At 40.8% G+C, this 23,709-nt stretch overlaps 1 protein-coding gene across 4 annotated transcripts in view; it reads left to right on the top strand.

Annotated features, from left to right (window-relative positions):
- The window catches only part of THADA (THADA armadillo repeat containing), a 312,101-nt gene that overhangs the window by 163,204 nt on the left and 125,188 nt on the right, over positions 1-23,709 (top strand). For all 4 annotated transcript variants that reach the window (XM_060116779.1, XM_060116777.1, XM_060116778.1 and 1 more), the window contains exon 29: positions 8,556-8,724. In XM_060116779.1, the coding sequence (XP_059972762.1) occupies positions 8,556-8,724 (169 nt within the window). The remainder of the gene's footprint in view (positions 1-8,555; positions 8,725-23,709) is intronic.

Below are 23,709 nucleotides of genomic sequence, written 5' to 3'. Positions count from 1 at the left end.
ATTCCTTTTTAATCTTTAGGGCCTCCAACGTCTTTGTATTTATGTTGCTATAAAGTCTTTTCCATGTTTTTCCGAGTCAGGAAAGAATCATTATTAAGGTATAACTTCATTTCAGTGCTCCAGAGGAAAAAAACCTTCTTTCCAGCTGTCTGGACAATTTGGTTGGAATCTGAAAAATTCAGTTTCAAATTGTATCTGTTATTGTCTAGTCACAAAATAATGAAAGCATGAAATGAAATTTCAGATGAAATATAATTTTCATACTCTTATGTTTTTTCAAAACTCTATGATTTGATATCAGCAAGTAACCAGGGATTAGCGTTCAGAAAGCATCCTTTCATTTATTTAAAACACGTTTGTAATTCTAAATAATTAAAGAACATTATTCAAAGATCTCTTTAAAGTAAGCACCATACTGGATACCTTCCCCCCTGTCCCTGTAGGAAAATTCCCTCCTAACACCTAAAGGAATGGTATGAATGCAACTAGCCATTGCCATTGCCTCCAAGACCCTGTGTCCTTGCCACATATGTGGCCGAGTGCTGTGCCCAGTTCTTACAGGGACAAGTGGAGGGATGTCAAAGTGCTGGAGGTCGATATTCCCAACTCCTGGCAGCTGCCATTTTCACCCCTTTGGGATTAACAGCCTGTGGCTAGTCGACCTGGGGAAAACCTTGGTAACTTGGAGGCAGAGTGGAGGTGACCTTAAAAGGATGCACCTTCTACAGCTTAGACTTTGGTCGGGATGTCCCAGGGGGTTACACATTGCCGTTCTCAGATGTTCTGTTTTGGCTTGTTAATTATTTTCAGCATTTCTTCATAAAAATATTTTTTAAAGGTCTTAACATGTTGATTAGCATTAATTTGTAAAGAGCGATTACAGCTCTGCACTGCCAGTAGATATTTAAACTAAACACTCTACCTGCAGATACATATGTATATTTTTGCCGTGAAGGCTGGAAATGTGCGATTTTTAGCTTAGCTACTGTCTACTGCTCTTATTTCTCCTTCACTATCCAAACCAAGGATTCTTTTTTAAAGCAAACTTCAAAAGTCCTGAACCCATTACCCTTCCAAGAAATATATTTGAATAAAGAAATCCATGAGCTGTGCAGAGGGCAAGATTACAGTAAATGCAACTTCTAAGTGCTAGCGGTTTGAGTTGCAGGAAAAGGAACAAGTAGTTCAGGTGGTGGTAGGTCCTTTGATGAACTGAAAACCGGCAGAGGAAAGACAAGTAGAGAATCTGGCAACCGTGGCTGCACTGAACTCACCTGAGAATGTGTAAGAACGGCTTAAGGAATAACACTTACGACAAAAGCATACGTCATAGTGACAGGACACGCTGAACTGTTTTTTCAAATTCACTGGTACAGCCTTATTTTTTTTGTGGTTTCTTTCTTTTATGCATACACATGTACCACACGTGTACATGTTTCCGAGGCAAGATTGAAACCAGGAACCACACACAATAAAAAGGAAAAAGAAACCTTTGGTGAAACGGCATTAGAAACAGCATTAGAACTGACAGAAAGTAAAATCTGGGCCCTGGACCTGAGGAATAAAGTCAGTGGGCCTCACATAAACAAGTCAGCTCGCCCCAAACTCAATATTCCTTCTCTCCTTTCCAGCTCCTTTGGTGGGGAGGGGGAGGGGCAGGCCTTTGTGAGCACTGAAGCCTGTTGGATACAGCAAGGCTCTGTGTCCTCAGCCAGTTGTTGAGATAGAGAACCCTAGAGAGTTTGTACGTGTGGATCACGCTTTTCAGTTTGAAAGTTATTCCACCTACTAGGTTCAATAATAGCTACCATTTATTGGTCATTAACTTATAGGCGTTGTGTTTTATATGCATTATCTCATTTAAGCTTCACAACAGCCTGTGAGGTAGTTGCTTTTCCCTGTTTTACAGATGATAAAAACTTAGAAGGTTCACTGACCTGTCCAAGGTCACCCCCTAGTAAGCTTTAGGACTTGGACTTAAACTTAGGTTTGCTGGATTCCAGAGCAGGTTCTTAACTCCTGTCTTTTGTGCTATATTATTCAGAACTATAAAGACCCTGTGTCTGTTCTCAAGATCATTTTGGTCTAATAGAAAACAAACTTACGGTTACCAAAGGGGAAAGGGGGTCGCAGAGGGATAAATTAGGAGTTTGGAATTAGCGGATACAAACTACTATATATAAAATAGATAAACAACAAGGTCCTACTGTATAGCACAGGGAACTATATTCAATATGCTGTAATAAACATAATGGAAAAGAATATGAAAAAGAGGGGATATATATATATGTGTAGCTGATTCATTTTGCTGTACAGTAGAAACTAACACAACATTGTGAAGCAACTATACTCCAAGAAAAATTAATTTAAAAAAGAATATGAAAAAAACATAAAAATTATATCTATATATAACTGAATCACTTTGCTGTATACTAGAAACTAACACAACATTGTGAATCAACTATACTTCAGTAAAAAAAAAAATTTTTTTTTTAAAGATTGTTTTGATCTGGCCAACATGATACCTGAGGGCTCCTGTGGGGAATGCAAATGGGATGTGACCCCCAACCCTGACAGCTGTAAGCATGCCATTGCAGTGACAGGGCACGGGTGAGAAAAGGATTGACTCTGACCGGAGGAAATGCAGTAAGGTTTTTTAAAAGAAGTGATACCTGAGCAGAATTCAGAGGATGAAGAAGAGTTCCCCAAGTGTACAAGGGTGAAAAGGCCATTCATTCCAACAAGTGTGAACTGCAGTGTGCAAAGGCAGTAAGGATGAAGCAATAGTTGGCTTGACAAAGCATATATAGAAAGTTTTTAATATATGTATATATAGTGTAACCTGTAGCCTCAGCCTACTCCTTCCTTCCTAGCCTTCAGAGATATCCTGCAAGGTAGGGTTGTCTCAGCTTTTAAGATTGTCAGTAGACGACTATTTTCCAAGAGCAGCTGGCCAGTGCTGCATGAGAAACAGACCATAATGGCAGGCATTCTTGAGTAAATTTAGTGAGGAACTTGGAGGTAGGTGAGACATAGCTTCTTCAAACTCGGCTCAGCTCCTGAGATGCTAACTCCTTTGTCAAGTAGGGGCATCTAGAGAAAGTGGATGAGTATTTTCATCAGCAGCAGAAGTTTGGGGGCTTCTGTTTTGTACAGGGTACAGCTTGATTTCTGGAAAGTGAGGATCAGGACTGGATCTGGGTCTGAGGAGGCCGAGGAACTGGGGGAACATTCATCATGTCAATGAAGGAGAGTGGAAGGGGACATTGGCTGGGTCCTGAAGTCATTCTGAGACTTTTCTGAAGACTCTCACTCTGGTTCTCATAAAATGGGGGGCTCACTCAAGGCCACCAGGCTTTACAGATTCCCTCGGTTCAAAACTACCTCTCCCACATTGCCTAATCATGTTCTCTCAGCCATTCTGTCTTGTTGTGAGGATTAAATGATGTAATACATGCAAAGCTTTTAACACTAGGTCTGGCCCTCTGTAGATGCTTAGTAAATGTTAGTTACTATCAGCATCATCTTTATTGTTCTGCTTCATGTTTTACCAATTAGGAACTGGTTGGTTCCATAAATCATTCATACCTCAATGTGATGATTAGGTAGAACAGGTTACTTTGGAAATATTTGGCGTTTTCAAGGCTGAGGATTTTGAGGCAACTGCATTGTAAAGTCTTAGACTAAATTTTTCAGGTGGACAAACCCTAATTAGAATACAGGATCTGCCACTTGCTAATTTTATGACCTAAAGTATATTGGGAAACCTCACTTTCCTCATCTTAAAATAGGGATGCTGGAGACCTTATAATGAGGATTTAGCGAAGTAAATAAAATAGTGTGTCTGAAGTACGTAGCCAGTCCTGGGACACAGTAGTCACTTAATAAACCTCAATTCCCTTGCTTTTGACTGCATGCCCTGGGGGGCAGTGTGGGTTCATGGACGGAAAGGCACAGGGGAGGGCACCTCTTTCTTGGCAAACCCAAATGTTCCTTCTGCCTGACCCCACTTAGTCACACCTGGACCACGATCTCCCAGACCACCCACCCTCCTCTCTGGGTGTCCCACCTCAGTTCTTATACAACAGCCTACATTTACTTCTCATGTTCCCGAAAAGCATTGGCTGATTGGCCTGTATTTCCTACTAGACTCTAGATTCCCTGTGGCCTGGGCAGTGACATTTCTCTCAGGTTCCTAACTCAGTGTGTGTTTTTGCTAGGCACTCAGTGGGTGTCTCCATGCCTAACCTACAGGTATGAGTGATGTCCAGCCACTTACCTGTGAAATCTTTCACTGGAACAGATTCTGAGGGTAAATATAAGAGGGAACCACCTGGAAAAAAAGCTTAGACACCACGCTGTGAAAGATGATCTCAGAAGAGGGGTCTTTCCCTGCTCAGAATACTATATTCTAAAATTTCCAGGGTCTGCCAGGGTTCCTGAAGTCCAAAGGTGTACATCGCCGTCACTTGAAGGTCCTTTATCTCCTCCTGTTCCCTTTTCTGTGCCCTGCACACCCTTGTATGTCTCCATGGGTACTATGGCCTTGTGATCATGAGGTTGTCTGGCTGGCTGCCACTCTAAACTGATGGTTCCCTGTGGCAGCATCCTGCTCTCCATTGCCACCTCTCTAAAGCAGAGTGCTTACCTGCCCGTCACACTGTGTGCAAAGGAGCAACTGGAGATTCTTGACCTGGGTCTGGAAACACAGGCCCAGGGGGTTTGAATGTGCATCACGAACCTCCTAAAATTGCATGGGAAATTATATGTGTATGTTCATAAATCTGCTGCTCTTGTGAGAGAGTCCATGGTTTATGTTAGATTCTGAAATGTTTTCGCGATCCTACAAATGTTAAAACACAACAACACTAATTTAGAGATTTTTCCCACATACTTGTAAATTCAAGCTTACGTTTTCATTAGCTGGGAGATATTTTTATGCTCCCCTGATATCCAGGTGTGAGCTACAGCTTGGAATAGCCCATGAGCTCCGCGCGGAGCCATGGATGGTAGTTCTGGCCTGGCCACTGCTGCTTACACACGTTGTGGAGGGTCCACTTAGCCTTTCTGAACTGCATTTTACTTTTCATTTGTTAACTGACGTTTATAATGCCCTCACGTCCTACAGGAATGCTGTATAGTCAAGAGATAACAGATGTGCAGGCATTTTATAAACTGCCAAGGGCTGTACAATGTAGGATGCAAGTATTACTATTACACATGTGTCATTTTTCATGTTACACAGTGCCAAGAACCCAGCAGGCAGTTGATAAATATATGATTAAAACGACGTGGAAAGGGTTTATTGGAGTGAGAGGGCCACAGGTTTAAGGACACCAGTGTCTGTATGTCTTGCAGATCCTGTGAACGATCTAGTATTTAGGCCTAGAGCACAGCTAGGGATACAGAGGAAATGCTTTTCAAACTATGGTAAAAGAAGAAATGACCTTTGAGATTCCAAATCCATTTGCTTTATTTTCCAGAGGAAATTGACACTTAAAAGAGTAGAAGCTGCCCCCACTTCTTTCAGGAGGGCTCCAGCATCCTCCTCATCACTTTATAATGGAGCCCCAAAAAACCCAATCCTCCTTGCCATCATATCATCAATTTATTGTCTTTTCTTTTTTAAATGGTACAGCATTCAAACCACAGTCTTAATTCTCTCATTGGGGCCACAGAGAGGCCTGCCATTCCTAGACTATGCTGATCCTGTACTAACACAGGCATAATGCATTATGAAAACTTTGTATTTCCAAAGTACCTTACTTCTTGGAATGTTCTTACAGACACCACCTCACTGGGGATAGATTATTGCCACCACTGTGACCTCAACAGATCCACAGAGGTTACTGCAACTTGTCCAAGTCACAAACCTTGGTGTCCAAAGCAGGATGAAAATCTAGGCGCTCTGATTATCTGTCCTTTTAGTCACCAGATCTGTGTCCCTGAAGAACATCTCTGCTTGATTTTGGTAACTTTGCAGAATTAAACTAGAAGACTCTATATTTGGGAAAGAGAGATTTTAGCTGCAAATATATTACACTTAGGGCTGAAAAGACTTTATATCCCCTCACACTACACGCCACATACACCTGGAGAAAAGCTAAATCTCATGAGACCCTCTCCCTGTCCCCAAAGACTGACAAAACAGTAACCTGGAAATGTTTTTTTTTTTGCTTGATAGTTGTGTGTGTGTGTGTGTGTGTGTGTGTGTGTGTGTGTGTGTGTGTTGACTAGACTCTATCCTTCCATTTAAACAATTTGCAATAAGAGGAGTTTGAAATTACATTTAGTCATTGCTTTAGAATGAATGGTACTTAATTAAATATTACTTTAAAAATAGGCTTCTTCTCTTTTTCTGTAATTGCATTACTTTTTTGAGGGGAGGTTTTGTTTTGCTTTTTAAACTGATTGTGTGCATTTGGAAAGTACCCTAGTACAGGGTATCTGAAAGCAGAAAATTCTGGCACTTTTCCCACTTTCCATTCTTTCTCCGGTATAGATGCCAGATTCCTTTGGGAAATCATCATTTGCAAAAGGTCAGGAGCAAAATGAGGGGCATTCTTTAGTATACAGTTGCTGCTAATTAGAAACTAAACATCTGTAACCATGTCAGAATTATTTGTATTTGAAAAGAAACATTTATACACAAAAGCCTTTTCGGTAACATAAAACACACTATAACACAAAGTGTGTATGTCGAAGGGGTGGGGGACAGACAGCCCAGGAAGCTTCCGACAAATGACTGTGCTGAGTGAGGTCATTTGCTAATTAAATCTCAAAGCTTTTTCAGGGTATTTTCTTTTCTCCATCAAGTGAATGTTTCTCACTCCCCAACCCCCCAGCCCCCATGGGCCAAAGCAAACATTTGACTGCATTTGCCAGTTACAGATCAAACATTTATCATTTTAAAGGAAAGATAAGTGAGAAAATGGGTGAGTTGGCAAAACCCAGTCAAAAACCACTGGGAAATCTCTACCTACTGTAGCCGTAGCCTTCAGTGTCTTCTGACATAACATGTTGTAAGGAGAGTTCTTCTCCATCCTGAAAGTGTGTGCTGATTGCCCCACCTCGGACCCTGTCTTAGGGTAAAAAACGACACAATGTTTTGACTTACCCTGTACCTCTTTCTTCTGTCTCCCTATTTCCTCCTACCTGCCCTTCTCCCCATGGTAAAATTCTGCTTGCATCGTTACATTTGTACAGAAATTATATCTGTACTTTATTGTTATATTAAGATAGATGTCAGTGATACCTCTGAGGTGTTAGAAACATTTCAGTCATAGGGCTTTGTCTCTACATGCTAAGCCTGAATGGCCACATGGGTCTAACGGCCCAGATCTTACCAGTAATTTTTTCTTGGACTATTGATTAATTTTGGGAAAAAACAAGAGGCCATCTCTTTCCCCTGCAGAGTCTGCTATCTTCTGATCTTTCCCATTCTTGTCTTGGCATCTAAGACATTTATATAAGTTGAGTTATTTTTTTAATGGGATGCAAGATCATCAAGTCTTGAGAGTTCTAGTCAAGAATTTAGTTAAGCTAGGACTTACCATATTGGGCTCTCCTTTCAAATAAGACTATATCTGTGAAGGCTCTCAAGTGTACAGTTTCAACAAAATGGTTGTGGACTCTCAGGTTCTAAGTGTTTACAAAAAAGTCAAGAGGCCCTTAGATGACCTGCCTTTCCAGTGACCTTTGTAGAATCACAAAATACCAATTGTCCATGACTTTCACTTAAGAACTGGCTTCTATCCAAGCTCTGTGGGTGTGAGTCAGCCCAAGAGGCAAGGATTTGGTGACTTGAGGGTCCATCTCTTGTTCTCATGACAGTTAAGTTCAGAGGGTGTACTGGGCCATTTATGGCACTCCCCAGTCTGGCCTGACTCACTTCTCAGCCTTCAGTTCCACTGCTATTCATGAGCCTCTGTTTCAACCAGACACAATTAACTATACCTCGAGCATTTCTACCCTTGCTTTATACAGCTGTCGCTGATTGAGACAACTGCCTGGTTTCTTTTGGCCTACTGGAATCACACTTGCTTTCCTGACTTCCGTCCTTCTCAATACTACAACCCACAATTTCATCCTCCTATAGCCATCATGTCAAGATCATTTGCCTGTCATTTTTCCAGTACCGCTTTCAGTTATCTTTTCAGATGTACTCCTTATCTTGCCAACCAGCATAGAGGCTCCGCAGAGACAACAGTGACTGTCTTATTTCTTATGGCCTCATCATGGTGCTTTTGTTCATTCTCAGTGCCCAATAAATAGTTGTTTGTTGAGGAGCAACTACCAGTTTATTGTCTTACTCCCAATTCCTATCTGCATTTATTCCTGTGATGGAATCATAGATGTTAATGATGTTTATGAGAAAAGCAGAGTTGCCTGTATAATTAATGACAAAAAACCCAATCATTTGGAATAGGGAGCAACTCCTCCCACCACCCCAGCCCTTGGATGTCCCAGCCAGAGCTAGCTCGAACATCAGCATGTACAAAGACATGGGTGTGGAAATGAGTACTGAATGGTCTTGTGTTTTTATCTTTTCCCAGATGTGGTTGCTCACCTGTCTACCGCTCCCGTGAAATGGCAGCTCGTGCCTTGGTCCCATTTGTTATGATGGACGAAATCCCTGATACCATCCGAACTCTGTTGGCCAAACTCCCTGACTGCACTGACCAGTGTTTCCGGCAAAATCATATTCATGGGACACTTCTCCAGGTAAGTGTAGTCACTCTTTCTGACTTCTGTCAAACACAGACACTGTTAGCAGGTGAAGATTTGTTATACAAGCTTTTCACTTTATCCGTAGAGCTTTTTTCTACTGCTGAAAGAACAAGTATTTCCTAGGTGTGCTTTTTTCATCATAAACATGAATGCGGTGTCACACTGTGATTCAGTCAGGTCATCTCTTGCATTAAAACCTAGGTTTTCTGTAGCATGCTTTTCCATTTAGCCTTCCTCTCTGAACCAGGTGGAGTTGTGTCTTTTCCATCAAGTATGCCTGCAGAACATTCTAGGCCACTCCGTGTTCAGGGTGAAGTTGTGAGCATTCCTTGATACACATCAGGGAGCTTAACACCACAGTATATGAAATATCAAACCCTACTTTCCTGTTTTCTCTGTGCTATCAATACAAAAGAGACTTTTCTTTCGAATCAATATACAAATTGATTTATTGCTTTTAACTTTTCTTCTAGAAAAGACTCAAGTACAACAAATGATTAAGAAATACACTTCTTATTGAAACTGTCCTTTTTGACCCCTAGCTATAAACTTGGTACTGGTGAGAAGGTCTGCTGTTCACATGGCTGCTGTAGTCACTCACAGTGGGGCAGGGGCTGGGGTGGGATTTAAATATCAGGTCATGTTTCTGATTTATGAGCAGATTAAAGAGATGGCCTTGAGATCCAAATATATGTTCTAAGCTTGAAGTCCACACTACTGACATCAGAGGCAGTGTGTAGAGTGGTTAAGGCCTATGATTCTGGATCCAGACTAGTCTAGGTGTCAATTTCAGATTCATCACTCACTCCCTGTGCATCTGTCTTCATTTTTGAACCAAGGATAATAGTAGTGTATACCTCTTAGGGATTTTGTGAAGACTAAATGAATTAATGCATATAAAGTGCTTAGAATAGTACTTGGTACATAGCAAGATATATAGATAGTTATTATTGTTATTATCATAGTTTTCATAAGTCTGTGCTGTAATGAAAACTGGTATTTTTGTAACTAATTCCATCTAGGTGAGAATGTAAGATAGGCCTATTTTTTGCCTTCCTTCCTTGGTTGTTTTATATATTTAACAAGTATTTGTTGAATGGTTCCTATATACTACTGTGTCACAATCAAAATAGTGACCAAGTCAGTTCTTGCGTTGAAGGAGTTGAGGACAAAAAAAAGGCCAGAAAATGGGCAATTACAATGTAGCATACTGTAGTATCCCCTAGTATGCTATGCTAGGGGAGCATAGCAGGGTCACCTGACTGGTCCTGGAGCAGTCAGGGAAAGGTTCCCAGAGAAAGTGACATCTAAGAAGAGAGCAGAAGTTAGCCAAGGGAAGGGAGAGAAAGAGTTCTGCCTGCAGAGGGAACAGCATATAGAAAGGCTCAGACTGGGTGAGAGTCAGCCCATCTGGAAACTGCAGGGTTGGGTGGGACTAAAGTTCTAGGGTGGCAGGTCTCAAACTGGTCTCAGGACCTCTTTACCCTCTTAAAAGTTTTTGAGGATCCCAAGTGGCTTTTGTCTATCAATATTTAATTAGAAACTAAAACAGAAAATAAAACACAAGAACTCACAAGCACACATTCCATTAGTCATTAGAGAGGTGACATCATCACACACCTTGTAGCCTCTGGCAAACTCCACTGTATACTTGTGAGAGACCGAGAATAAAAGAGGAAAGTAATGTCTAGTGTCATTTTGAAAATAGTTTAATCTTGCAGATCTCATGAAAAGATTGTGCAACTCCCAAGGGTCCCAGACCAGATGCTCTGGTCTCCATTATATGCATTATGGATCATTGGTGGTTTCTTTAATACAAACTTTTAAGCACTCATCTCCCTTGGTTCTCACTATATCCCTGTGATGAAGAGAGGGGCTGGGGTTGTTATCTTAGTTATAAAGATGGGACCCTGAGGCCCATACAATTGTGTCAGACTCCACTGTTTCTTTGAAGGGAAAGGGCCTGCAGTAATGAGTAATGCAGAACAGGCTTTTCAGAGATTCATAGGGGCTGCAGCTGAGTTAGAAGGAAGGCTCGGATTGTCGGGCGGCATCAGCCATCCGATTTTCTTTATTAAAGATCCACTCTTGGCCAAGCCTAGTGAGGTTGGAATTGTTTCTTTGGCTCTTTCACCAATTGTACAAATGGGCCTCCCAGACTCATTCCCTGTACGCACCACTAAAAGGTCTGGCTTGTGTTTCACCAGTCTGCCCAGCAACAAAATACGGTCTTTTGCTCGCAGGGCTGCCTTTGATATTCTCAAAGTTACTTCTTCTGCTACATAATATCTGAAACACTGTGGGAAGGTAAAACCCCTCTAACTATGGGGTGGTTGTGACTATTCCCTCTTGTTCCTGAGTGTTGGGGAGATGAAGGGCTTGTTGGAAAAAACAACAACCATATGGGTGTTGGGTGCTGGGTATTGTGTTTGTGTTTGTCAAACAGATTCCTGTCTTTACCAAGATTGGCTTATACCCTGGTTGAAAAAAGGAAGTCAAAGGCCAGTGGAAATCTTTTTGTCATGTCTATTCGGGTGTCTCATCTGTGTTGTAATAGTTCTGTTTCACCCTGTTGTTCTTTGTGGGGAAAGCATAAGGGGTTAAGACAGGGAGGGCTCTTTTTCTGTTTTCCTTCTGTAGCTTATAGATTCCTTTTCCGCATAAAGCTACCTTTGAAATCAGTAAAAGACCTGCACCTGGAAAAGAGATGTTAGGGGTTGAAAGGAATAGTAATCTCCATGGGACTTTCAGAGCCAGCTAAGTAAATAGAAAGTTGTTATTTTTTTCAGAAGCAGGAAATCATTTTGTAATCAGAAAACAAATTCTTTCACAGAACATTTTCTTGAATTATACATTTTGACTTCTTTGAAAAATGTTTACATAAATATATCAAACCTTGGAGTATTTCTGTAGTACTATACATACTATACCTTGAAAACGAGAAATGTGCTGATCTCTGAATTTTCGGGGACTATGGAAGAAAGACTCAAATTATAGGACATGCAAAAAAGGAAAGAACATGTGGGATTTGTTTCTTAATCATTTTAAAAACCAGCGGCTCATAATTGCCATGTTGAAATGGATGGAAGTAATGCACATCAGAAAAGGTGAGATTATCCTGCAGGTTCATGAGAGCTAGTGGTAAATGACATTAAATCTCAGTAAAGGCTAGATAAGAGACATGGACGGTACCTCATTTGGGAGCCACACTGGCACGGCTTCCCTGTCTTTTAAGTAGAATTAAACGTCTGTTTTTGTTGCCAAAATTCTTCATGTTGGGGACTTGATGTTATTACAAGGTTACTTATCACTCCCAAGAAATCAAGTTAGAGTTCAAAAAGTTCTCTTGTATTGAGGAAGAGTTTGGCCAACAATCATGAGGAAAGATTTATTTTGATTCTTGGGTACTTAACTCATCTTTTGGTGTTGTTTCCTAAGGAAATATATACCATTTGAAGTGAAGGTTTGAATTCTGAGTTTTTTCATTTCCTGCCCAATTTGATTATTTTTCCTATTGTACAGACAAGTAAAAGCTGATCCCTGCTCTTTCTTTAATTAAGCTCTTTTATTTGGGTCAGATGAAGTGGGCAGTTGAGGAAAGTTAGCTGCTATTAAAGCAGAAAAAGCACTTTTTCATTTATCTCTACATTCTAGACAAAGGTATTCTTTTTTTCTTCAGTTAATCCAAATAATCACCACAGTTCTACACATCCCTTTCCTGGTATTAAATTTTCTCCATTTTTTACCAGCAGAATCTGTCGAACATTTTGTTTAATTCTTTTATTCCGGCCCCCCAAATTTGGAGCCTTGATTTCTGCACTTTGAGAATTCTGGGTTAAAAAGATTCCACTTTTCTGGCTGTGGAGTGGAGTAGCATTGCTGCATCTGTCCTTGGGTTGACGTGAAATATTAGCCAGGGATGGGCTTCAGATAGCCTAGGCCCACTCACTTAGAACATTTGCCATGAGATAACTAAAATGAGCATTTTGAGCACCTCTTGTATTCCACATGAATTGCACATGTGATTTCATTAATCCTCCCAGCAACCCAGCAAGATAGGTGTTATTCTCTCTCTCTCTCTCTTTTTCACACACACACACACACACACACACACACACACACACACACACACACACACACACACACACACACACACCACATTCTCTCTGTGTTTCTGATGAGGAAGTTGAGGTGAGCCTGGCAGAGTGACTTGAGTAAAGTCACAGAGGTTGTCAGGGGTGGAGAGAAGACATTAAAGCCTGCAGTCCTTTTCTCTTTAGAACTTGCTGCCTCCCTAATAGTTTATGTGAATAACGACTTTTTATGCTTAGGGAAACCAAATCAAGAATCCATCTTTGTTTTTAATCCCTTGTCACTCAGTCTCCTTAAATCTAATTTGATATGATACTACAACATTAGAAACAAAGAAGTTCATCCATATTATAAAGAGGGACAGAGGAAGCCAGTGAAACCCTGCAAAGCTACAACTGGTAAAAGACCTTTAAAAGTACTTATTGTACCTTCCCTCCCTCTGCTTGTCTCTTTCTTGTCATTTCTCTTTGGTCTCCCATTTAATACTCCTAACCTGGAAATATGGAATCCTCTCTTGGGACCTAGGTCATAACCAAGTTCACAGTTGCCACACCTTCTGTCATCCTTAAGGGTGTGACAAAACCTATCAAACATGGGCAACCTTAGGAATCGTAGGTCCTAGGCCTGGGAGCTGCTGGGACCATGAAAATTGGTCAAGGTTGAATTCAGTTCACACTGTGGAATGTCTAACCTGTTCTAGGCTCAGTGAAAACATGAGTTTGCCTTTAAGGCTTTTACCTCCCAGTATAGGGAAGCCGTGGGTTAGAAGCCAAGTGAGCCGCTTAAACCCTTGGGACCAGGGAGCATATGAATAACAGAAAGGAAGACAAGGCAAAAGATGAACGCATCAGTCATAAACGGAGACTGAAGCTAAGGCCCTTTCTGCTTTAGTCTGTAACATCCTGATATGCTCTGTGTTAGGGCTTGAGTTAGGGTCTTTATGAGGATGGGTGTAGGGGTGCTGGGCTGGGAGGGACAACATGAGGACGAACATAGAGGTAGATCTTGGTATCACCTTTGTGGAAAAGAAAAGCAGAACACCAGGAAAGAAAGAAAGATAGGCCAGTTTGGCCAGCTCGTTGTCTGAAGGAATCACTGTTCAGGAAACAGGACTAAGACCAACCACCCTTTACTGTCTGCTGTAGAGAGAAGCAGTGGAAACAAATAGAAAATGAATGATGGAGGGAGCCTTAAGTATAAATTCTATTGGAGTTTTCTAAATAAGGAAGAGAATGTTTTTAGAAAAACTATTTCTTACTAATATTGTTGCACCAAAACCTGTGAGTAAGTATAATTTAAAAGAATGATCAATTCCATCTTTTTAAAATGTGACCGTATAAAACAGCGCCTTATGCTTGAAGAATTTTAGTATCTTTTTCATATTTCTTAAAAGTATAGAATTGTGAAACATAAAGTAAACATTTGCTCAGGCTGTCCAGAAATGGAACATTCCTCGACACATTCCATTTGGCGACCAAAGCTTGGCCTATCTCTGTTGTTTATTTTCTATACAGAAAATACAGTTTCAGAATGGAAAATAAAAAACAAAAGCATGAAATTATGCTGATGTTGTAAATTGTAAATGGATGGCTGGTCAGCGTGCTTTTTTTCTGGAATGAGTCATAAAGAAAGGCTCACTCTTGTCACTAGTGGCCAGATTTACTCGTTCTTTCTGAGGACTGTGTTCCTGTTAAAGGAGAAAAATCTAAATTGTTAGGAAGGTCCCCAGTCCAAGAAGCGCTAAGGCAGAGTTTCGCCACGGGCATGGCTGTAGATGTGTCAAGTATTTATTGAATCCTTCAGCTCTCAGGGAGTCTGAGTGGGGCCTTAAGGGGCTGGAGGCTCCAGGCAGTCACCTGCAGCATCTCTTTATCCCAGAGTGCCAAAGGAGGATTATATTCTGTGTGTTCCTTAACATGAAAAGGATTGGGAAGCACTGGGCCCTTAAATAAAAAAATAAATAAATAAATAAAGAGAAAAGTAGACCTTGTTAAATCTTACCTGTTGGCAATATATTTCTATCTGGCAATATATTTCTATCTGGATATAAGCCCAGAAAAGTCATTTTTTTTTTTTTTTTTTTTGCGGTATGCGGGCCTCTCACTGTTGTGGCCTCTCCCGTTGCGGAGCACAGGCTCCGGATGCGCAGGCCCAGCGGCCATGGCTCACGGGCCCAGCCGCTCCGCGGCATATGGTATCCTCCCAGACCGGAGCACGAACCCGTATCCCCTGCATCAGCAGGCGGACTCTTAACCACTGCGTCACCAGGGAGGCCCAAAAGTCATTTTTAATTAAAGTGCTTCTCTTGAAGATGAATTAATCCCTTCCTTATAAATATCGAAAGGCTTTTATTTGGTGTGTGTTACCTAGAGAGCTTGCCCTGGGTGTGGGAGACAGCTTTTAGCTGCCAGGTTCAGAGCATTGACTGTAGTGCACTTTCACCATCACCCACCAGTGTCCTACTGCTGTCTTGTGAGGCTCTGAACTCATAGTATCAGCCAGGGGTGTGTAGAGTTCAGAGATTTGTCAGTGGATGTATCCCCAGGCTTTTGTTACTATTTGGAATTAGAGTAGGGGAAGTAATGGTATAAAAGAATATATGTATAGGGATTTCCCTGGTGGCGTAGTGGCTGGGAGTCCGCCTGCCAGTGCAGGGGACACGGGTTCGATCCCTGGCCTGGGAAGATCCCACATGCTGCAGATCACCTAAGCCCATGTGCCACAACTACTGAGCCTGCGAGCCACGACTACTGAAGCCCACGCACCCTAGAGCCTGAGCTCCACAACAAGAGAAGCCACCACAATGAGAAGCCCACGCACCGCATCAAAGAGTAGCCCCCCACTCGCCGCAACTAGAGAAAGCCCGTGAGCAGCAACAAAGACCCAACACAGCCCAAAATAAAATAAATAAAATAAATAATGACTCAGGCATATAGTAAGTGTTCAGTGCACATTAGTTGCTGTTGTTACTGCTTGGTGTTGCTGCTGCTGCCACCATCACCACCAGCCTCAGGGGTTTATGATCCAAAAACGTGGGGACCACTGATGCAGATGGTGAGTGAAGGATTTTGAGGTACAGAAAGCCGCGCTTTAGAAAAATTAATGTTGTGTGTTGAAATAGTAATGTAAGAATCTCTACTGATACGCGAGTGTGTGCGTAAGAGAGAAATAAGTTGATTTTCAGCAATTTTTACTTTATGTGCTAGCATGCTTCACAAAGACGTTCCTCTGATCAGTCAGTGTTCTCTACCTTCCAGTAGGTCATATTGAAGATTAGAAGAGCTGAGATTAGTTCTGATTTTTAAGGGTTGAGTTCCTGCCTATCAGGTTGTTATTCCTTGCACCTGTTTTGTTTTGAATTACACCCCCCTCCCCCAGACCCCATCAGAAACCTGATGAATCAGGAAAGAAACACTGTCACACTGTCCCAAACAAAGGAGTCCTTTACCATTCGAAGGGGAAAATTTGAAGTTCATAAAGTGAAAGGGAAATACAGGATCCTCCTACATAGATTAATCTAGCACTTTTCCGAGTTCACTTTTCATCTTGGAAAACACTTTCCATCCCCTCCCAGCCTTATTGTTTGAGACTTTTTAATGACAGAAGATAATTCTGAATGTTCTTAAAAACACAACAAAACAAAACATTGTGCTGTGGGAACACTAGCAAGCTTCTGTCGTTTCCCAGAATTCCTATAAAATATCTGATGGTGTGTGGTCCCATCATGTGATGCGATTCGTTTGGTGGCCTCCATCCCATGAAAACAGCATTATTTGTCGTTTGTTTTTGGCTCTGCCAATCTAATAGGCAAAAGGGTCACCTCATTGTTTCCTTGAGGGAAGCATTTTTGAGCTCGCAGAGCACATGTACTTGTTGCATAGCCCTGGGTTTCATTTAGAGCACCCAGTGTATTTCAGTTATTAAGGACTCATTTGGCTGTTCAAAAGTACTGTGGTTGCGAATAGCCAGAAAATATGACAGCCACCTTAGAGGCCTGAAGGAAAATCAGTCCTGGTCCTAAAGGTTATAAACAATAAAAGTCTTTCTATTTTAAACCATGTTATTGTTCACGACATTCTTATATTTCTCTGTACAGTTGACTCTTGAACAACGCGGGGTTGGGGTGCCGACAGTTGTGCAGTGGGAAATCCACACATAACTTTTGACTCGCCACCACTTAATTACTTAATAGCCTGCTGTTGACTGGAAGCCCTAATGGTAACATGGACAGTCAAGTAGCACATATTTTATAGATGTACTATATACTTTATTCTTGAGTAATCTAGAAAAAAGAAAAAATTATTAAGAAATCATAAGGAAGAGAAAATGCATTTACAATTACTGTACTGTATTTATCAACACCATTAAGTTTAGTCTGTTTACAAATGAATCTTCCGTCAGTACCTACATCAATATTGTCTTCTATGATACGAAACACTGTAGATGTTATATATATTACTAACACTAGACATTCAAAATGAAAAGATAATGTGAAAAAGAAATATTTATTTACAGGTATAATGATTCATGCATTGATAACAAAGAAGCAGCAATATGATTGCTTTATGGTAGCCTAGCCTATACACTGTGAATGAATTGTTATAAAAACTTTATGACCGGGGCTTCCCTGGTGGCACAGTAGTTAAGAATCTGCCTGCCAGTGCAGGGGACACAGGTTCGAGCCCTGGCCCGGGAAGATCCCACATGCCGTGGAGCAGCTAAGCCCGTGTGCCACAACTACTGAGCCTGCGCTCTAGAGCCCACAAGCCACAACTACTGAGCCCACGTGCCACAACTACTGAAGCCTGCACGCCTAGAGCCCATGCTCCGCAACAAGAGAAGCCACGACAATGAGAAGCCGCGTACCACAACGAAGAGTAGCCGCTGCTCGTCGCAACTAGAGAAAGCCCGCGCACAGCAACGAAGACCCAACGCAGCCAAAAAAAAAAAACTTTATGACCTACAGTATTAAAGACATATTCATAATACAGTATCAGAAACATTGTTACATTTTTTAAAACTACTTACCTGTGATAATAGGCTGATACTCAGTTTCTCCAATTACTAGAGAGAAAGGTATAACATAGTATGATAATGTAATTCTTTGAAAGCAAAGTTATAAAACGGTAAGAAAACTAACACACTATTAATTTAATGTTAAATATCACTCACCTTATGCCTGTGTAAGGATAGGCTATCCACTTCAGTACAAGTCTTACACACCATGTTCTACATGTATATTGTTGTATATTTATTGAAAAAAATCTGCATATAAGTGGGCCCACACAGTTCCAACCCATGTTGTTCAAGGGTCAACTGTACTGTGTATCTGCATCCCCTCCACCCTGTCCTTCCATGGCAGGGTTTCTCAACCTCAACACTGTTGACCTCTGGGGCCTGGTAATTCTTTGTTGTGGGGTCTGTACTTTGCATTGTAATATATTTGGTAACATCTCCCCAACAGATGCCTGTAGTAACCACCCTCCCTTTTGTGATAACAAAAAATGTCTCCAGACATTTCCACATGTCCCTCAAGGGGCACAGTCGTCCGTGGTTGAGAACGTTTGTTCCATGGTACCTGTGGATTCTCTCCATGATCCTGTGTGGGCAAGGGGTGATGCAGTTCTTTTAAAATACCGACGGCCATGACAGAAACCTTTCCTGACCCATGAACAAATTGTGGCTCAACAAACTACAGTGAGCTGTGCATGGGAATAAAGGATTAGGAGGGGGATGTAAAACTCAGGCCGGAAATCTCAAAGGAAGCACTTTTCTTCCCTTTCTCTCCTTCTCTCCCTTCTCTCTTTCTCTCTGCTGGGAAGATGCTGTGAACATTTAAGCCAGCTTGCTTTCAAAAATCCCAGCTCTTTATAGTTTGCTTCATGCCCCTGTCCCGACGTGCCTCTGATCCACTTGCACAGTGTGTAGTTGAAACTCACTCCTGCCCTCCCCAGACTCTGTTGGACATTTTTTCGCCCTTATTCATTATTTAAGCCTTTAAAAATTATCTTTATTTCATGTAGATGGTAAGACAGGTTTTACTTGTAAGTTTAAGTCAGTTTATAGCACGTAGACATTATGCCTTTCCTTCTTGGATTACAGGATATATAGTATTTTTTATATCTAACATGTTTCTAAAATGCAATTTTAGGTTGTTTCCTGTTTTATAATTGATTTTTTCAAGTATGTGAGACATTTACGAGTCCAATTAAACTGTTCTTTTTATACTGGAAGCGGTATTCATTGATCAGTCTGAGAGAAAATTTAGTCATTAGGTTTGATTTTTCAAGTGTTTATTTAGAGCACAGAGTTATAGGGCAGTAGTTTACATTAAAATTTATGATTGAACATACACTTACATGTGTGTATATATGCATTTAGAATTAAGGTGTTGGAAATTTGAGTCCATATTCTCATAGTGAGTTAGAGATGCAGTACAATCCATGCCCACCAAATCAAAACGAGGTGGTAGATTTCTGAAGAAGATCAATACCAGTGCCCTTCAGCCTGTAATCTCTAAGCAGTGGTGAGGCTTCTGCTCATGCAGCCTACTCTTCCCCAGGACCTTCACAGCCTCATTAAAGAAGGAGGACCATATTGTTTTGCAAGTGTGTCTTCAAGATCATGATTTCACCTATTCTGGACAAATGTATGATTTACTTTGTTAACCTTCCTTTTTCCTAGCTTTTCCTTCTTTGCTAATTGTTTCTCTAATTTTTACTTTTTCTCCCTCCCGAAGGAAAGCACAGAGTAAGTAGAGGTACACAATTGCCATCTGTCTCTCCATTCCAGAAGTTAAATCTTCGATATCACCACCTCAATCACGAGTTTAGTCATTTCTAAATTCATACGGAGAAGGTAGAGGTAGGCTGTGTCTGTGTTACAGGTTGGGCTGGGCGTGGTGGTGGTGGCCTAAAAACGTCTACCATGTAGTTTAAAACAAATCAAAAGCAAAAGCCACACAAGAAAGTCTGCCTCGGAGTTTGTATTCAAGTGAGTAGATCTGAGGATTGAAAACATTTCCTTTTTTCTTCCCTGCTTGGCCTTTCAGGGCTGGGATGGGTTGCTGTGGAGCGGAGTGAACACTCATTCCCAAAAGAGGTCAGGCACAGTCTCGAGAGCCTTGTTACTCAGAGTGTACAGCCAGGCCAGCAGCAGCAGCATTGCCTCGGGCTGGTCTGAAATGCACACTCCTGGGCCACCCTAGACCTGCTGAATCAGAATCTGCATTTTCACAAGATCCCAGTTAAACGCATATGCTCGTTAAAGTTAAGAAGTACTAGTCCAAATAAGCCTTTTCCAGGATGTTGCAGTGGGCTTGTAACCCACTACATATCCATACTGATGTAAATAAACAAATGATTGAACAAATAAATAAATGGGGGAGAAGAGACACAGAAGAATTCCAAATAATTTGTGTAGTTACCTGCCCCCCTCCTCCAGTGCCTCCTTCAGAAGGTGAAGCTCACCTTCCCTCCCCTCATTCCTGGAGTGTGGGCTGCATTCAGTGACTTGCTTCTACAGGGTATAGAAAGAGACAGGAGAGGAGAGTAACTCTACGGTGGAGAAATCTGGCAAACACTACATCTCAGTTATGTGATCCAGCCTAATATCAACAGTGATAAGACATGTTGATAGCGTGTGATAGCGTGTACCCTTGTTGTGATACGATGAAAATGGCATGTCACCTGTCCTCCCCAAAACTCATAATCCTAGTCTAACAAACAAAAAAATCAGACAAACCCAGATCGAGGGACTTTTTACAAAATATCTGACCAGTACTCCTCAAAACTGTTAAGGTCATCAAAAACAAGGAAGAAGTGTGAGAAACTGTCACAGACCAGAGGAGCCTAAGGAGACATGCCAACTAATATAATATGGTACCTGGATGGGATCCTGAAACAGAAAGAGGACATTAGGTAAAAACTAGTGAAATCTGAATAAAGTGTGTGGAGTTTAGTTGACATAAGGTACCAATACTTTTCTTAGCTGTGACAGATGAACCATAGTGATGGAAGGTGGTAGCAAGGAGGGAACTGAGTGAGGGATATACAGAAACTTTGTGTACCATTTTTGCAACTTTGGGGTACATCTAAAACTTACTCTAGTACATGCTACTTTCTCGTCCTCTCACTTAGAACAGATTTTCTTTCTCATAGAGTAGTGATGGGTAGAGGTGAGCATGATGTGTGTATTCAAATTGCCAGAGCCTCTGAAAGGCTCTTCTGAATGTCAATAATTACTGACACCTGACTTCATCCGAGTGCGGTATTTGGGCCTCGGACAGGAAAGTAGCAACAGAGTCCTCACTGTTGACTCCAAGCAGGTGTTGGTTGTTTTGCTTCTAAGTGGGATAGAACTAGGCTTCATCCATTTAACAAGTGTCCTTCAGTAACTGAGACTGCCGGTTTAGAATATGGCTCTTTATCTTTGTCTGGGGGCATCCTAGTAAATCCCTAACACCAAATTCATGTGGGGAGAGGGACATTTGTTCTGTCTGTTTTCAGCTTTAGAATCAAAGAGAACTTTGAAAATGAATTGAGCCAAATGGAGGCCATTGTTGAAGAAGAGGTGATTTTCATTAAAAGTAAATGTTGGCTCAATTGTCCCAGCTGCTGGTAGAAAAAAATCATCATCAGAAGGGTCTTTAAAAAAAGAAGTGTCTTTCTTCAGTATAGCAACAGTGTCTTTGTACCCGACAATCTAAACAGAAGAAGGCCTGCACTTTCTGAACCCTATCTTTATATACACCAAATAAAGTGGAAGAGAGAACTGCTGGTTATGTGTAGAATCCTTGGAAGGGCAGACATAGAGAAGGGCTATTCTGTTTTCTACAAGTACAACGTTAACCATGCTGTAAATATTGGCTCTGGGAGTTTCTCAATGTTGATCTGGCTTCGGGAGCCCCCTTTAGTCTGATGGCTTGCAGTTGGATGGTGTTTTTTGTGTTGGGTTGTGAACACTGACACCAGTTTCACAAAACTCTCTTGCAAAATGCTTTTGCTTGCTTGTGCTTTGTCTTATTCCTCTTCTTGGAGACTGTGCTGGTACAGGGCCTGTGCTGATCTTCCTTTGCTGTCTTACCACTGTCACCAGTTCTGTAACAGAATTAAAGGGATACCTCAACTTCCAAAAATAGAAGTTCAAGAGGTTTACTGCCCAGCAGAGGGAAGTCAAAATAACCAGCGTTTTATTTTATTCTGGCATACAGATTTTCAGTTTCCCACATTGGGACCTTGTATGTAGAAAATGAAAACAGTTACAAAATATTCCTCTGTGTCAAGTTATGTTGAAGCTCACTCTAGCTTCACTTTAACTCTCTTCTTTATTGGAAATAATTTGGTGTAAGGTAGAGTCACCTTGGATATCATTCATTGACTGAAATGCCAGGCTCCCATGATAGAGTGGAAATAAGACTGCAGTGTATTTACCATTTTAAAGCTAAAAAAAGCATAAAGAGAAGATACCATGTTTTATTGTAGTTACTTCATTCCTCCTTGCTATGCAGATTATAATCTTGCATTGTTTTTTTTTCTTTCTTTCTTTTATTGAAGCATAGTTGATTTACAATATTGTGTTAGTTTCAGGTGTACAGCAGAGTGATTCAGTTATACAGATACATATATATATATATATATACTTTTTTTCCTATTCTTTTCCATTATAGTTTATTACAAGATGTTGAATAATCTCACACTGTTTTAATTGCTTCATTCTTAGTTGTTTTTGACAACCTGCATTATTTTGTGGATGGAGGATGCTGTATGGAAAGAGGTTTGAAATCTAGGCTTGATGTACTCTTTCCCCACTTTGTAGGTATTTGACCTGGGGCACATCACTTAAATTCTAAAATGAAGCTTAACCATCTGTAAAATAATGATAACACATAATTTGAAAGGTGGATATAAGGAGTAGAGATGTTATATGTACAAATTCCTGGTATAGTAGCTGTCATGGTATATAGTTTCTTTTTTTATATATAGATTTTGGTGCTATGTGACAATGCATTATTTTGAATGGGCAAGGGATTTAGCTAATGGTGCTAATTTTTTTAAATTTTTTATTTATTTATTTATTTTATTTATTTATTTGGCTGTGTTGGGTCTTCGTTTCTGTGTGAGGGCTTTCTCTAGTTGTGGCAAGTGGGGGCCACTCTTCATTGCGGTGCGCGGGCCTCTCACTATCGTGGCCTCTCTTGTTGCGGAGCACAGGCTCCAGTTGCGCAGGCTCAGTAGTTGTGGCTCACAGGCCTAGTTGCTCTGCGGCATGTGGGATCTTCCCAGGCCAGGGCTCGAACCCGTGTCTCCTGCATTGGCAGGCAGACTCTCAACCACTGTGCCACCAGGGAAGCCCGGTATAGTTTCTTAGTACATGATATCTATGATTTATATTTTTTATTATTAAAAATACTATTTTAGTTTAAAATACTAGTTTAATTTAGTTTAAAAATACTATTATGAAAATTATTTAACATTATCAAGAGCAATTAAAAAATAAATTAAGGGAGAGCTATTGCATGATTGTTTTTGGTCCCAAGTTTATTTATTGAAAAGTACAGCTTGTTACTCCCAACAGAACCACTATGTTTGTCATACACTAAATTTCAGTATTCAGATGCTGTTTTCTAAGTTTTTAGCCTGTTCCATTGAGCAGTTTGTCTGTTTATGCACCAGTTGCTCACAATAGCTTTATAATATGTTCTACAATTGGGTGGAGACTAATTCCCCTTCATTACTTTTCTTTTTCAGTACCTGTGAACTTTAAATTAACTTGTTTAGTTCCCCAATCCTCCATTCTATTGATATTTTTATTGGGATCACATTAAATTATTAACCATACATAACATCTTTATTATGCTGTTGTCCTACTCAAGAACATGGTATGCCT

This window comes from Mesoplodon densirostris, chromosome 14, assembly GCF_025265405.1.
Source record: "Mesoplodon densirostris isolate mMesDen1 chromosome 14, mMesDen1 primary haplotype, whole genome shotgun sequence".
NCBI classification, from domain to species: Eukaryota; Metazoa; Chordata; class Mammalia; order Artiodactyla; family Ziphiidae; genus Mesoplodon; species Mesoplodon densirostris.
This window is presented reverse-complemented; position numbering and strand designations above follow the sequence as displayed.